Here is a 16907-nt window from a genome sequence, read left to right on the forward strand (position 1 = left end):
GATGTTGTGAGAACGTTTTATGTTGCACGCTTTGGTCGTGGGGGGCTGATTGTGCCACACAGGCTCTTGGGCCAGCAGAGCCAGAGTGCTGAGAGTGCCAAACAGGTCCGGGGGCAGGGGAGGAAGAGCATTGACCTCCCTGCGTGTAGTGAGCTGGGAGCACTGAAGTCGCACAGTTTCTGGGGATGAGGTTGGTGAGGGGCAGGGTGTTGATGCGGACGCATTGGCTCTGGCAGCTGGAGCGGCATTCCCATCCCCGGGGAGGTCCCCTAACTTGGGGACCAAATGACATATCCTCGCTGTTGTCCAGACACCTTTCTGCCCGATGGACTGTTCCCCTTGGCTGTCACCTTGCAAGGGGCTTGGTGCCTTTCCCACTCCCGTCTGCCCTGGAGTTGTTAGTTTTGGCTGGGTTCTGCTCGGAGCTCTGCAGCACATACAGCCCCTCCATGCAGTGTGTGCCGTGGAGAGCACCGCACTTTCTGCTCATGGTTCCTTCTGGACTGTTTGTGTGTTTTATAGGAATGAGATAAGCGCTCTTCCTGTTCCATGCTGAACATACACAAACCCTGTTTCCTTTCTCCTAAGCTGCTGAATACATGGGACGCTTTCCAACTTTTTCTCCTCCTCCCAGAGAAGAAAAAAATCCAGAACCTCCCAGATTCCAGAGCTTTCCTTTTGGCAGAGCGCTCTCTGCACATTTTAAAATGTTTGCTCTCTGCACCCAGGGAGGAATGTGAATGCAGCCTGTGGATTTGCAAACACCTTCTTCTAGGGGGAACACGAAGCGCTGAGGTAGTGCCACTGCTTCTCTGCTTCATCAGGGCCGATACAGAGCTCCCCTTTGTCCTGCTGCAGCTTGCAAAGAGCCCACATGCACCTCTCCAAATAGGTTGTTGTCAGACAACAGGAGAGTCCAGCCTGCGTACAGACCTCTAGCTTCCTTCCATGCAATTATTTTTAGCTGCCTGGAAAATACAGTCTGGGATTGGGCCTCTCTTCTCTTCCGTGTCTAAGTGGCTCCTCTTCTTTTAAGGTGCAAGGGTAGAGCAAAGCAGTTCTTCTTGGAGTGTTTGCTCATGTCCATTCTGTATTATTTGTGTGCTTGCCACATGCACCGGTGCCGGAAGATTGTCCCTCAGCAGTATCTGTAGGGGACCAGCTGTGGTGCCCCCTGGAGTGGCGCCCGCAGGGCATGGTATAAGGGGTGCCACTGGCTCCCCCCACCTACAGTTCCTTCTTGATACCAGTGACGGTGCTGGAACTTCTGCCGCTTCGGCTAGCCTTGTTTCATTCTCTGTTCTTGCGAACTTTGAAAACCTGTAATATAGTTGTATATAGTTAGTAATTTCTTAGTTACCCTTGGTGGTAGTTCTCAAATGCTTGGTTAGTCCCTAGCGGGACTCAGCTGGGGGATGGAGCATGCCCCGGTCCCCAGGCTTTAAGGCCTGCGATTGCTGCAAACGGCCTATGCCCGTCAGCGATCCACATACCAGCTGTCTACGGTGCTGAGGTGAGGGACAGTGCCGTATCTGCAAGTCCTTTAAACCTAGGACGATGGAGGAGCACAATATCCGTCTAAGAGCGCTCCTAATGGAGTTGGCCCTCACTCCGGCACCGGAGCAGGGGTCTGACTCTGCACCGAGCACCGCGGCCTCCATGCGCAATGCTCCAGCGGCGCCGTGCGTGAGCTGGCACCGGTCCCGCTCCACGGCTCCAGTCAAGAAAACAAAAAAGACTGTGAAGGGAAGGTCTCCTACCGTAAGGGACAGGAGAGGGCTGGGGGCGAGCCACAACCTGTGCCGGGCAGCTCAATGCCCCCCTTGGGAAGTCAGGCCCCAGCTCAAGTCGAGCGGTGCAGCCCATCCCACACTTCGCCTGCGATTCTGGATAGCGGCGCAGACCCCAGCCAGCTTCAGGTGCCATCGATACCTGAAGCCCTACAAGCAGCTCAGGAGATCCTGATGCTCCCGGTGCCACCCACACTGGCTCCAGCGGTACCCCGGTCTTAGGGAAAACCTACACTGGGGCCTATGTGTGTTCCCTGCCTCAGTGGCACCGTTCCCCATCGAGAGGGACCATCCTGCTATCGCTCGCCCGCCTGAAGCCATCACACCTCAGGACTAGAGAGGCAGGCTCAGCGGAGCCCTCTTTGGTCACCGCACAGGGGTCCCCAATTGAGGGACTCGAGGCATACCTCGCCGGTAGATTGGCGCAGAACCTCTGAGACATGCGCCACCCGGCAAGAACTTCTGGGCCAGCCCTGACTGTTTCCAAGGGCCCAGGACCGATCGAGGATCAGAGATCGGAGATCGCTGTGCCATCATCACCCGTCTCCTAGCAGTAGGTCGCCCTACTCAGGAAGATCCTCCCGGCAACTGGCCCGTATTAGCTCCCGGTACCAGTCAAGTAGTGTGAGGCGTGGATCGCCGGGTCTCTGACGCAGATCCACCGAACAATGTCAGCTGGAGCTGTGCTGAACACAGGGACAATGGCAGGTTTAGCTGAAGAGGGGAGGTGCTGTTATATTCCCCATTCCAATTGCCATCTTGCTGGGGGCAGAGTTAAGGGGGTATGGCTGTGTTGGGTATGAAGTGTCCCCTTAACTCTGCTTTCTCTGGGCTGGCAGTGCTTGAGTTCTGGGAATTAAACTCTTCCAGCGTGGAAGGACACAGGGCAATGCTGAGCATTCACGCTATTCCCTCTGGTAACTGTGTTTCTGATGTGTTTTCCTTGTTTTTTTGAGGAAGTGGGAGCAGTGAGGTGGCATGGCTGATGCAGCTGTATGAGGAAGGTGGACTGTGGGGAAGCTTCCTAGGCTGCCCTCCGAAGGGGAGCTCCAGACTGCCTAAGCCACCATCCGGATCCAGTGTGAAGGGAAGAGGCTCAGGGCTCCCCTTCTGCCTGGAGCAACAGAACTGGGATAAGGGGAGACCCCATTTGATGAGGAGAGCGTGCAGAACTGGGAATTGTCCTCGTCCTGCTGGGATGACGCTTTCACCAAAGCCGTCATCAGCCCGTGTTGTCTCAGCAGGCCCTGATGGCTTCCTCTAGGTTGTGTGTAACTTGGGGGAGAGCATAGAGACTTGTGGGATTCCACAGATGAGAGCGATGGAGGAGGAGGAAGAAGAGGAAGAGTTACTGAACCCAAAGGGTCCTTATAGGAGATTGGAAGGGACCTGAGCCATTTCATGGCATGTCTGTTCCCTCTTGGAGGCAGGACACAAGTATTTGGTGAGGTTTAGCTGAAGAGGGCTTACACGGTGTTGATATTGTTGCCTTTTAATATTTGTCTCTACACCCTGGGGGCAAAAGGTGCAATTTTTATCATTCAAAAAATAAATGGGGAGGATTTTTCATAAGTAGCCGCTTTATACCAAGTTGGCCCCTTTTACCTCTTTACCCCTCTTAAAAAATAGAGAGGTATGAGGGAAACGGGGGCGAGTTACCTGGGGGTATGTCGGTGATGGGGGCTCACCTTTCCTGTGTGCAGTGCTGCACATACAGTGGGTTCGATGGGATGACAAAGGACAGCACTTTATTCTCGGTTCTAGTCTGATTGGACCTGTTGGAGAGATGCATGCAGCTCATTTGAGGAGGCAAAGCTGATCTTTCTGATCCTGCTTGTGCTGTGGGTTTGCAGTTGCTAGCTTGAGCTTTTTAGGAGATTCATTATGTCATGGCAATTTGTGTGTGGAACCTGCTCATGGTACAATACATCTGCACTTCGTGCAGCGCTGCCTGTCAAAGGAAGAAGCTGGAGGGTTAATCTTCCATTTAGCTTATTGGTTGTCCTGTCTCTGAGAATGGCATGCTGGGATTTCCTCCCAGCTGTTTTACATCATGAAGATTTGTATGTTTGGGAAATTCCAGTGCACAGCTGCAACTCATCCACTCCACATTCCCAAATCCTGGTATTTCACAGGACATGCTCCATCCAACTGCTTGGGGTGAAACGAACTTCTCCTTCCACTGAAAAATACAATACAATGTACCTTTATTTTGTCTCCAAGCTATATCCAAGTATGCAAGACAAGCATAACAGTATGTGGCATAGAGAACAGAAACCAGTGGTGCTGAGACATTGCGGAAATAGGCAGCTCTGTAATAAAGGTTGCCAGGAGATTTGCATTTAAGGATTTTAATTTATGCTTTTGCTGTTTCACTTTTCAGTTGTTGAGTATAGGTTCCAAAGTTAAGACACTCCCTTTTCAAGGGCCAATCCAAAAATGTCCAGGCCCCTTTTAGCCATTTCCCTTGGGTATTTTGGTGTTTTGTGTGTTCTCTAGCCCAAGAAGCACAGTCCCTGTAAACTCTAAGCTTCTCAACACATGTGGTTCAGAACAGCTCAGGGACAAGACAGGGGTGTTGTTTTGTTTGTTTGGGTTTTTGTTTTTTTGTTTTTTTTTTTAAATGTTCAGGTTTAACAAGAAAAATAGAGGTGATTTCCCTTTACTCATTGTAAGCCATTGATTTTCTGCAAGGAAGAGTAGATGTATTTATGTAGCTGCCTCTGTATCTTACTGGTGAGTGTATGTTACAGGCCCGCCTCTGTGCCTGAACTACAGAGGATATAATTCTCTTCTAGCCCCGGTTAGGGAAAATTGGCTTCTTTGTTCAAGCTGTAGCAGCTTCTGCTCTAAGCTCAGGAGGTTCCCAGTTCAGTCCCTAGTGTGTTGGCCAAAATGGTAGTTGTCACACATCTGTTCTCCACCGCAACCCCAAACCCCTGCCCTGCTCAGCACAGAGACCCTGGGGAGACAGGAGGGGAGGTGGTCTCTGGCAAGGAACGAGAGTGAGATGGGGCTCTCGTCGAGTGGAGCAGTAAGGGGGGGGTGTTGAGGGGGAAGCTGGAGAAGTGGGACTTGTTGCTAGTTCTCGGGTGCCACAGGCAGTGATGGGGAGCCAATGGGGTGAGGGCCATACTGTGGGGGGAGGCATGGGTATGTGGGGAGCAGGGGTCAGTGGGGTTTGGGGTGGTGTGAGGAGGTTGCATGGGGATGTGCAGGGTGACCAGAGCGGGGACGTGGGTTGTGTGTGTGTGGATGGGGGAGCAGTGACGTTTCCTTGATTCCAAGGCCTGAAGGGACTTTTGTGATTGTCTAGTCTGGTGTCCTGCATAACACAGGCCATAGGATTTCCTTTCATTCCTGCTTCAAGGCCAATAGCTGTGGTTGAACTGGACCAGGGACACTCAGACTGAGGCTTCCGATCCACAATTGGCTCTTTAATGTGTCTCCTGCGGTTCTTCGCAGCACATGATATTAAAACAGGATTTCATTATTAACCAGTCGGGAAGCTTTTCTTATTTTATTAACCAATTGTAGTTGATAAAATGATAATACTTGGTCAGTCATTTTGCTGTGAGAATTATATATATAAACAAACCAAATATTTCCCTTGTCAGACTGCTTAAATATGGATCAATAATACTATAGTAAATGAAACAATGAATTCACACTACTGTGGCTCTTTTGGGTAATGCTGACCGCTAATTTGGCTCTGAAACCACTGAGGTCTGAGTATCACTGAACTAGAGCATATATTTTAGAAAAAATCCAATTTTGAAAATTGAGAGTGGTGGAGAATCCACCACAACCCTTGTTAAGATGTTCCAGTGGTTAATTACTATCAGCCTTTGTCCACTAGATTGAAGAGACCTTGATTATCACATTTCTGTTCGCCAGGTAGATAGATACATGCGGACTGTGATCAAGTCCCTCCTAACCTTGTCTTTGGTAAGCTAAATAGATTGAGCTCCTTGAGTCTCTCACGGTAAGGCAGGTTTTTTGGTCTTTTAGTCATTCTCGTGGCTCTTCTTTGAACCCTCTGCAATTTATCAAAATCCTTCTTGACTTGTGGACTCCAGAATTGGATACAATATTGTGGTAGCCATCGCCCAAGTGCCAAATAGAGAGGTAAAATAACCTACTGTTTATACATCCAAGGATCGCGATAGCCTGTTTAGCCACAGCCTTGCACTGGGAGCTCATGTGCAGCTAATTATCCACTATGACCCATGAGTCTCTGAGTCACTGCTTCCTAGCTTAGAGTCCCCCATCCTGTAAATATGGCCTGCACACTTTGTTCCTAGATGTATAAGTTTACATTTGGCTGTATTTAAGAGCATATTGTTTGTTTGTGCCCAGGTTAGCAAGTGATCCAGATGGCTCTGCATCAGTGAGCTGTCCTGTTCATTATTTACCACTCTTTGTTATCTGCAAACTTTGTCAGTCATGATTTTGTTTTCTTCCAGATCATTGATAAAAAGGTTAAATAGCATAGAGCTAAGAACCGATCCCCAGGGAACCCCACTAGAAAAACTGCTTGCTTGAGTCCCCTTTTACAGTTACCGTTTGAGACCTATCAATTAGCTAATTTTAACCCATTTAACGTGTGCCATGATGATTTTGTATCTTTATAGTGTCTTAATCAAAATATTGTGCAATACCATGTCAAATGCCTTACAAAAGTTTATTATATCAATACTATTCCTTTTATCAACAAAACATGTAATCTCATTAAAAAAATCAAGTTAGTTGATAAAATCTGTTTTCGATAAACCGATGTTGATTGGCATTAGTTATATTACCCCTCCTTTCATTCTTTATTAATCAAGTCCCATATCAGCTGCTCCATTATTTTATCTAGGATCAATGTTAGGCTGACAGGCTTATAATTAATTACCCAGGTCATCATCACATTTACCCTTTGAAAATATTGGCCCAATATTAGCTCTCTTTCAGTCTTCTGGACCTTCCCCAGTGTTCCCAGACTTATTAAAAGTCCAGAACACTCCTTGGGAAGCTCTTTTAAACTCTTGGATGCAAGTTACCTGAATCTACCAATTTTAAAATGTGTAACTTTAGTAGCTACTGTTAACACCCTCCTTAGCTACTGTTGGAATGGAAAATATATCATCATATGATATAAATACATGGTTTGGTTTTTCCCCAAATACAAAACAGAAATATTATTGAACACTTCTTTGCTTTTTTTACATTATTATTCACAATTCTACCATTTCCATCTTTAGGGTTCTTTTTGCTTATGATATATTTTTAAAAACTCCTTATTGTCCTTAACTCTGCTAACCATACAGTTCTCTTTGTGTCTTTTTCTTCCATTATCAATTTTCTACAATTCCTAGTTTCCAATTTATTTACCTTGCTATGAACTTCCCCTTTTGTCACACATTGTCTTTTTTATTTGTTACACATTGTTTTTTTTATTTTATTTTATATTACTGCTTTCACTTCCCTTCTAAGTCAGGCAATTAAAAAAACAACAACAAAAACATTGTTGCGTTCTTGATTGTGGGATTATGGCTTTGGGGACATTTAGAAAAATGTTCTTGAGCAGTTCCCAATTATCACCGACATTTTTCTCTTTACATTTTTTTTCTCCCATCTGATTTGGCTCATAATTGTTTTCAGCTTGTGAAATTGGCCCTTCCAAAGCACGGGTGCGTGCATGCTGACTCGCTCCATCGCAGGAGCCTGGGGGAAGGGTGAGAGACCAGAGTCCCAGCACCCAGGCAGCTGAGCCGTCCCGAGGGCATCACAAGCTCCCCAAGACAGTGTTGTTGTGTGTGCAGGAATGCTGTTTGAGTGCAGAGGCACAGCCAGCCCCAGCCCCACCTCAGCACACACAATCCCATGCTAAGGACCCCATGTTTCTGCCATCACCCTCACAGCAGGTGGCAGCAGAAGCAGAGAGAAAGAATGGTGGCAGGGGATTATTGGGACTTGGGGGAGATCAGTTTTGTGGGTGCATCATGGTGGAGGAGTGGGGTGTAAGAACATCAGCACAGAGAACTATGGTGGCTCATCAGAGCACAACTCCTCTGTGTTTTTCTTCTCCCAGGCCCCCCAGCACTTCTTTCCTATTGCACCACGTTCAAGTTGAAATCCCCCACTTGTGTTCCCCAGACCACACCCAACATAGAGTGCTGTATTCTGCTCTCCCCTCCAGTTTTGCCGGATGTTTTGTCAACGCAATGCTGCTCCCCGCACATCCTTACCACTCACCACGCTGGCTACTCCCCCTCCGTCTTCGCCTGTGAAACGCTGTTCTGGAGCAATGTATGGATGAATGTTTTGTAGAGGAGGAAGGGGGGTCTGGCAGGTTGGCAGGGATGAGTGTGCTGAGGAATGGAGCAATGGAGGGGACATTCAGGAGCAGTGCAGCTCTATGGGGGGGCGGGGCAAGAAGGTGGCATGTGGAACGTGGCGTAGCTAGGAGTGGAAATTTGGGTGGGCCCCGACTTTCGGATGGACGGGCAATGACAGACTGCACTATCTCAGCTTCTCTGCCGATGCCCTTTTCCTAGCCCTGGTGCCCCCAGACACAGGGCTTCACCTGCCGAGCTGAGCACGCGCATGGGGCGGCTCAGAACATGGCCAGGCAGAGCTGCCGGAACGTAGCTTTCTGAAGGGTGGGCGCAGAGCTCCGTCCTGGATTTCAGGGGCCCGAAGGATGCTGCAGGCTGCTGTGGCAGCACTGCACCCCTGCTCAGATTTGGGTGAGCCTGGATGCAAGTGGGTGGGCCACGGCCACACCCCTGGCTCTGTCCCCATGCGTAGCCATCCCTGTTGATATACTGTTGTGCTTATTGTAAAAACTGGGAAATTCAGCCCAGAAAATGTTGTTAGCTCACAGTTAAGGCTGTTCAGAGGCACATCCTAGTCCCAGGCTTGGTGAAAGCCAACGAAAAGTCACCAACTATCGACACAATTCACCCTACACGCTACACTGCCACCCCAGTGTACCGGTCTGGCCATGTCGCATCCCCCAGGAACCACACAGGCCTTCTCCCCGATACCCCAGGCGTGCTGTCTTACCCCCACAGCAGACATCCCTAAAATCACTACTGATCAATTCGTGACTGAAGGAATTTCCCAGGCATGAGCAAACCAAGCCCTTCTTCCTGCTCGCTCTCCAGCCACTATGACACGTGCTTACAAATTCCCAGCGATAACGTCTCCTCACTCACCCTGTCCCACCAACAGGCCACAGCCCGACGCCAGCCCCCGTGTATAGACCAGAGCAAAGCAATAGACAGCGCACATCTGTCTTGTTACAACATGGGTGGAGCTAGGGTTGTGAGTAGGAGGGAGGAGATGTATGGGTGTCAAGGAAGGTGAAGGGGGGGAAGGGATAGCTCGGTGGTTTGAGCATTGGCCTGCTAAACCCAGGATTGTGAGTTCAGTCCTTGAGGGGGCCATTTAGGAATCTGGGGCAAAAATCTGTTTGGGGATCGGTCCTGCTTTGAGCAGGGACTTGGACTAGATGACCTCCTGAGGTCCCTTCCAACCCTGACATTCTATGATTCGATGAAAGCAGGGTGTCATGTGTAGGAGTGAATGCCTTGGAACGTACTCCATGTGTTGGCAGCTCAAGTGCACGTCCCACCAAACTGTTGGTGGAAGGTTGTGTAGTGGTCATGTTAAAGATCAAACTGGGGCTACAATGCTCAGAATCTACCTGTCTAAAGTATTTATCTGGTCGGGTCACCATAGTATCGGAGCACCGCACAGCCTTTAATGGATCTAGCCTCACAACTCCCCCAAGAGGTAAGGAAATGCTGTTCCCATTGGGCCAGTGGGGAACTGAAGCACAAAGCGATTAAGTGACTTGTCCAGGGTCACCCAGGGAGTCTGTGGCAGAGTAAGGACTTGAACTCCAGTCTCCCAACTCCTAGGATAGTCATTAACCATTGGGCCATCCTCCTCCTTGGAAATGAAGTGGTATCTGCACCGAAAGGAGGAGACCTTGGCTGAGCACTTGGATTTATGATCTATTCTTCCCTAATCTCTTCCCCTGCTGTCCCTGGGACAAGCTGGATTCTATCAGATAAATCAAACAAGTGGGGAATGCCAGAGCCCATTCCAGAGGGTGAGCCCGCTGGTTCAGATGGCCTTGTGAGAGATCAGCCTAGCCCTTCTTGCTAGAGGCAGATTGATCACAGGGTTGTTTGTGCAGGGAGCCTGCTTCGTAGGCTCATGGAGGTTTACTTGGTCAGGCATGTCAGGTGAGAGCCTGCTTTGCAGGGAGAGCCGGAGCCGTGTGACAGGTGAGAAAACCACAGGCACCTAAGACCAGCTGAAGTGAGTGAGGACCTTTCAGGCTGTGCTTGGAGGACCGGCCCATGGTCGAGGCAGGCCATGGCACACTGCCTTCTCTTGGAGGCCACAAACCCAGAGAGAGCGAGGGAGGGCATCAGCCAGGAGAACATGCAGGGCAGTGTTTCTCCAATCCGCGCGGGGCATGGCGGCACTGACCCTGCTGTTGGTAATGCTGGCCCAGCAGATGCTCCGCCAGACACACAGTCAGTGGTTTGCTCCGGTACACTCAGGCCACAAGCGCCTGTCATGCTGCAGTCTTCGGTGCTTGGCAGAACACCCGCCCAGAACAGCTGGACGCCTGCCACAGCAGAGTGGCAGCTGCCATCAGTCCCCAGAGCCCTGGGCGGGAGAGGGTCAAGCAGCAGCATCACAAATAGCAATTATTATTAGGACTTGGAAGTGATCCCGGAAATAGTTTTGGCTCTCAAGTCCTCTCGCTGGGGGCTGCTATGAGAGCTAGGTGACAACTCACAGCCAGAATAGTGACTACTTCAGGGAACACTGGTGAACAGCCCATGTCCATTCATAAAAACTCTGTGTTGCTAACTCTCGTCTACTACTTTGTGTTTGTATAGCACCTAGCACAATAGGGCCGCACTCTGGGTTGGCCCTTGGACACAGCCATAATAAGCATGTTGCAGTTCTTATGATGACTGGTGTTTTTCTTAAAGCCTCAACTTCTGGAGTCATGTGAATACATAAGAATTTCCATTTTGAGGTTGTTGGGAGGTTTTTTTGTTTTTGTTTTTTTTTCCTAAGAGAAATAAGTTTCTGGCTCTCCTGGTTGGTGAGAAAAGCTTGAAAATGTGACCCCAGTGCACCTTAATATTAAAAAAACAAAACAAAAAAGGCAAATAAATAGAGCCTAAAATGCATTATCTTAAAATGTTATGGTTTTTAAGGCAATCTCATGGGGGGCTGCTGCTGACTCATGATTTTATAACATTTGGGATTGGCTGTGCTGGAGGTGGTGTGGTTTAGTGGACAGAGCACTGGGCTGGGACTCAGGAGACTGGGGTTCTGTTCCCTGTTCTGCCCCTGGAAACCCCATTTTTCTTTTTTTAAATTAGGGTTTTAATACTTAAATTTAGGCGAGGGATTGGAAGAGATTTGGTGTCTATTATAACAGGAGTTAAAGTAGTTTTTTACATGGTTTAAGCAAGATTTGTTTTATTCTTTTAGTGGTAAAAATTGTGTGTGTATTAACTGAGCGTTTTGGGGGGGGTTGTTTGTTTTTTAGTAGCATGGGGGAATCTCTGTCGTTTGTGAGATTTAAGATCTTTGTGGGTCGGAGCGGGATAAAAATGCAAGAAACAATGTGGGAGCGGGTGGGAATGGGATTAAAAAAAAATAGTCCTGCAGAGGATTCTACTTGACTCCTCGAGACACAATGCCAGTGTCTTTGAGAAGTCAGCGCAGCAAACGGGAACACAATCTCCCTGACCATTCGCTCAGCCCTGTCTCAGCTCAGCCCTGCCGGAGGATGCCTGAGCCTTCACGTAGTACTGCCTCCTGCAGAACTCGGCCAAGGGTGCCGTGCGCCTGCTGAGCAGAGGGTCCCCTCCACTGCACTTCCGTGGTCGCCAGCCAGATTTTCAGGGAGCGGGGTTGTGTGCAGATTTTACAGGCTGCCCTTAAATGCATCAGTCTTTAATGGAGATGGAGTAGTTGGGAGGATTGTGAAACAATTTCCCAGACGTGGGAATTGGTGTCTGTGTTGTATACAGCTCCACCGTGCGTAGAGACCTGTGACTCCAGTATGGTACATGAGAACATAACTGGTAGGGCGATTCACACTTGACCTGTAGATCCTGTTGGCCCCAGGGTGACAAGCGCTTAGCTAATCACAGCCTATTACTTAAGAGCAGGAGGTTGTGGAATGATCCTCTAGGGGGAACTTGTTGCTGGTAGATTGTGCTAAGGGAGCAAGCTGTGTAATTAACAAAGGGGAGGTGGTGTGGGTGCAGCTTAGGGTTCCCATGTCCAAGTGCATGCCGCTCCGCGCTGGGACCATGCAGATGGCTCACAAGCAGAGAGATGATCCCTATCCATACCTTCCACAGGGTGGCTGAGTCACTGATTGGGAGGACTTGGCCTGTTTGGTGGGGGCGAGGAGGGTTTGGATGAGAGAAGTGTATCACCCTAGTGCAAAACGCTGATGCCTCCCAGCTGCTCCTAGCTGAGCTGGCTAAGAGATGCTCACAAACTCACAATTCCTCAAGGCCTGCTGTGGTTAAAGCTGGCTGTTGTGTGACTATAGTTTGGCATTACTATATTATTGTAACCCTCCACTGACCTTGGAAGTGACTGACCAGAGCCGGGGCACAGGCCCTGCGGTATCAGAATTGTTTTAAATACCAAATTTCTGACATGCCCCACAAATCCCTCTTGTGAAAGCAGCTGGGCTTAGGGGAGTCCCCTTTCCTCACAGAGTTGTTGTTGTTTCATCCTTTTAATCTTGGTTTCTTCCAGTACCTGCAGATGAAGTGGCCGCTTCTTGATGTTCCGGCTGGTGCTACTCTGAAAGACAGCAGATCTCCATCGCCCGCACACTTAGTAAGTGCTTCTCTGCTTGATTGTACACTAACCTACCTGAACAGCTTTGGCTAGAGGATTCCCTGCATGCACCGCTTGCTTTTTCTTCCTGTAGCTGCACCTGGTCCACCTGACCAGGCACAAATCACAGGCAGAATCTCCACCCAACGCTCTCCCCCAGTTTGGTCTCTCTCGTTATATCCCCCAGACCATATACACCTTCCGGAAACCACATCATAAAGAGCAAAGTTTTCCGTGAGGGTAATTAACCAGTGGAACAATAACCTAGGGATGTGGAATCTCTTTCTATAAGATGTGCTCTCGTTCAGCCAGGAGTTCTTGGGCTGGATGCCAGGATCACTGGGTGACATTCTTTGACCTGTGATGTACGGGAGGTCAGATCAGATGACAGTCTGAAGGTCCCTTCTGGTCTTAGAATCTGTGAATATGTCAAACAGGAAGTGAAAATGTTAGCATCAATTCTGAGTGACAAGAGAAAAGGAGAGACAAGGCAAGTGAGGTAATCTCTCTTATCTCTTCTGCTCTGTGAAGCTCGAAAGCTTGTCTCTTTCACCAGCAGAAGTTGGTACAATAAAAGATATGGCCTCACCCACCTTATCTCTCTTATATCCTGGGACCAAACTGGCTATGAGACTGCAGACAACAGAAGAGGAGAAAGAAGAGATTTCTGTGGGTGCCTATACCTGGTGCGGTATCAGGTGATAAGCCTGGGTCACAAATAAAGGCAGATGAAGGGTTGCAATGACACATTAAGAATGACATTTTTCAATCTGTGGGCCTAAAATTAGGCTCCTAAATAAGAGGCCTGGTTTTCAGAGCCCACGAGAGCACAATTCCCACTGCCTTTAATGGAGGCTGTATGTGCTCCAAGCCCTTGAGAATCAGGCCAGTTTTATGCTGGTGCTGAAGTAGTGCATGAGTTTAAGGCGTCTTAACTTCAGGCATCCGAGTTATGAGCATTTTGGCCTAAGGTCTCGGGTCCCTCAGTGGTCCCTAGACCCATGGGGATAGTGGGCGGATGGATTCCCATGTGCTCATGTTTGGGGTGGAGTGGCATAAACTGCATTCCCAGACAGTCTTTCTGTGGCGTCTCCCAGCACTTAGCAAGGCTCCCGTTCTGTGTGTCTGTCCCTCCATGTTGGTAGCTGCCAAGCCCAGGCCAAATACTAATCACTGTTAGTGGCTGCAAAGGAATTTTTTGTAATTATTCATGATTATGCTGCAGGAAGAGGCCTGGGAGGGTTTGGTACACTCGGCATTGTACCGGATTTCGTCTCTCCCAGTTTTGCTGGAGAATTTTGTTGTGAGGCATCAGATCTTTCTTGTGAACTCCCACCTGTTCGTTGAAAGCCAGGGGTTCTGAAATTAAAGATGTTTTTTCCTCCTAAATTGTTCATTAAGCATTGGAACAAAGAGGTTAACAAAAACAAAGTTTTAAAGGAGTTTTAATGGGCCTACCTGAAATGCAACTGCAGGGTTGAGGCCATGATCCCTTGGACTAAGGATTGGATTCTCCAAAGGCAAATGAGATGGATATTTCCTAATGCCTCTCAATTTGTCGGCTTCCAGTTTCCTTTCTTCTGCGAGGTCGCAATTTCACTAATTCTCCAGTGGCCATTGAGTCTTCCAGGGCAGACAAGACTTGTATTTCCAATGTAAAAAGCAAGCAGGAAAAAAAGAAATGTTTCAGGCATTCTATAACCATCGTAAAAGAGTTAAAAAGGACCCAAGCCCTGGTTAATTTTTTCCTTTGCGGGTGACCTTTTAAGGAGTGTTCAAAATAATTTTCTTAGGGAGGGAGCTGAGAGGGAATACAGAAATACCCATCTCCATTGTTTCAATCCTGCAGCTGGACAGACTCACCTGGTGCCTGAGGCTGTTTGGTTCTCTCTGTGCTGTAAGAGTTCATGATTCAAAACCTGTCACTGGAAACCTCAGTGCACACAAGGGATTAGATACTCTGGTATTTCAGTCAGCTTCCCCCCATCCCACGCAGTGTTTGCTCTGATCCTTTTCTCATCCCCATCCCCTGCCAGCCCTTATTTATTCCATCCTCTATCGCTAAGGTTGCAAAACTGCTTTCGTTATAACCCCCGGTTCCCATTCGCTGTGAGCTTTGCAAAGGGTTGGCCGCTGCCCAAAGTGAATTTTTCATTCTTGTACGTTTGAGTAAAATCCCTCGAGGCATGCTGAGTTCTAGGAGATTGACTAACGTCACACTTCTCTGCAGGCTACAGGGGAAGGGTTACGCCTGAAACCTGAGAACTTGGCCTGGACGTAGATCTCCTGTGAGATAGAGCAGGATGAGGCTGAAAAGAATTGCTTTAGATTGAACAGAGATGCCCCCTTGAAAACTACATATGGCGCATGTGCAGTAGAGGATGGGCTGGTACGCATGTGCCAGCTCGTGGAGTGTTTGCAAGCTTTGTGGATGAAGCATCTGAATTTGTAAGTGCCACCAGCCCGCAGTGAATTGCACAGAGTACAGAATGAACAGCTGTTTGCCTTGTGGCCAAGTGGCTATGCACCCGGAGCGAGCAGCTCCTGGCCTGCAGGGCCCAAGTGCAACAGGACTCACAAGCAAACTTGGTGAGCTGGAGGAGCAGAGAGAGGGAACTGTCTTCAGAGGAGGCGTAGAAAGACGTTGTGGAGGAGGCCACCAAATTAACATCCCTGATCTTCCGCTTGAGGGAGCGAGTCACGTGATGGAGGGGCATCTAGGTGGGTTGGATCTCTTTGTGACCACGCTAGTGGAGGCTGATGATTCCTCACGCACCCAGGGGTCGTTCCAGGGCAGGGGGACACAGTTGGAACTGGATAAGCTCATGGAGGACAGGTCCATCAATGGCTATTAGCCAGAATGGGCAGGGATGGTGTCCCTAGCCTCTGTCTACCAGAGCTGGGAATGGGTGACAGGGGATGGATCACTTGATGGTTACCAGTTCTGTTCATTCCCTCTGGGGCACCTGGCATTGGCCACTGTCGGTAGACAGGATAATGAGCTAGATGGACCTTTGGTCTGACCCAGTATGTCCATTCTTATGTTGTTACGTTGGGAGATGCAGACAGGCCAGCGTGATCGGGGAGTGGATCAGGAATGCAGACAGCTGGGAGCGTGGCGTTGGTGAGAACTGTTCGGTGACTCGCCTGCTGGTGTGAAGGTGGTGTGGGTGACACAGGATATCCAGACTGTGGAGGAGATCTCCGGCTGTGTGAGATCTGGGGTTGGTGTAACTTTTGAAATGGAGGACCTGATATGCCAGAGAGCTGAGTCTGTGAAGGGGGGTGACCTCCAGAGCATCCCACAGTATCTCTTTTTACAAAAACATAGTGAACATTCCAGTAGTATATGAGGAAAGGAAATGCGCTAAGAGATGAAACCCTCCGTCTGGGTGCAGCGAGGGATTCTGGTGGATGTAGAGGCAGCAATTCTGGGATGCGTCATCCCTGCAGCTAAACTGCAGGTCAGCAAGGGTAAAACTTTCAAAAGCACCTAAGACCCACTTTCAAACGTGGCTTTACTGCTTAGGAGCCTAAATCTCATTGAAAGTCCATGGGATTCAGACCCCTACATGTCTAATTGACCTTTGAAAATGGGACTTAGCCATCTTTGATAATTTTACCCTAAATCGCTGTTGGACGGGGACTTAGACTCCTACATCACGTGGGTCCTTTTGAAATTCGTATCTGGATCCCTTTCTACCCTGTTCTTTTGTTTCCTTCTGCAGAGGATTCCGCATTTATTTTTCAAGTACAAATGTTTTCTTCCTTTTCTCTTGCAGTCGAACAAAGTGCCCGTGGTGCAGCATGCACATCACATGCACCCGCTGACCCCGCTCATCACGTACAGCAGCGACCACTTCTCCCCGGGCTCGCCTCCTTCCCACCTCTCGCCAGAGATCGATCCAAAGACGGGTGAGCTGTTGGGACATAGAAGCTGGGATGTAAGGGGGTTCCCAGAGTGAGTCGGTCAGACACAGGGACAGATGGGGCAGAGTCCTAGGATACTAGCAAGGGCCATAGAAATCTTTGGGCGGTTTCCCTTCCAGATTTGTGACTTTGCTGCAGAGGGTTTTTGACTTTCCTAACTCTTGCAATGCCATCTGGGACTAACTGACTCAAGGACCATCCTCCACAGTGAACTGCTGCTGCATCAGATTTTAAAGGAAAACCCACCAAATCCCACAAACTACACAAAAGGGATCTGTGGTCCTGGCTGTGCTG

The 16907-nt window shown here is 49.0% G+C and overlaps 1 protein-coding gene across 5 annotated transcripts in view; it reads left to right on the top strand.

Moving 5' to 3' along the window:
- The window catches only part of TCF7L1 (transcription factor 7 like 1), a 100325-nt gene that overhangs the window by 64704 nt on the left and 18714 nt on the right, over window positions 1–16907 (top strand). For all 5 annotated transcript variants that reach the window (XM_065584376.1, XM_042859300.2, XM_008178722.4 and 2 more), the window contains 2 exons: window positions 12600–12683; window positions 16466–16598. In XM_065584376.1, the coding sequence (XP_065440448.1) occupies window positions 12600–12683; window positions 16466–16598 (217 nt within the window). The remainder of the gene's footprint in view (window positions 1–12599; window positions 12684–16465; window positions 16599–16907) is intronic.

This window comes from Chrysemys picta, chromosome 2, assembly GCF_011386835.1.
Source record: "Chrysemys picta bellii isolate R12L10 chromosome 2, ASM1138683v2, whole genome shotgun sequence".
Lineage (NCBI taxonomy): Eukaryota > Metazoa > Chordata > Testudines > Emydidae > Chrysemys > Chrysemys picta.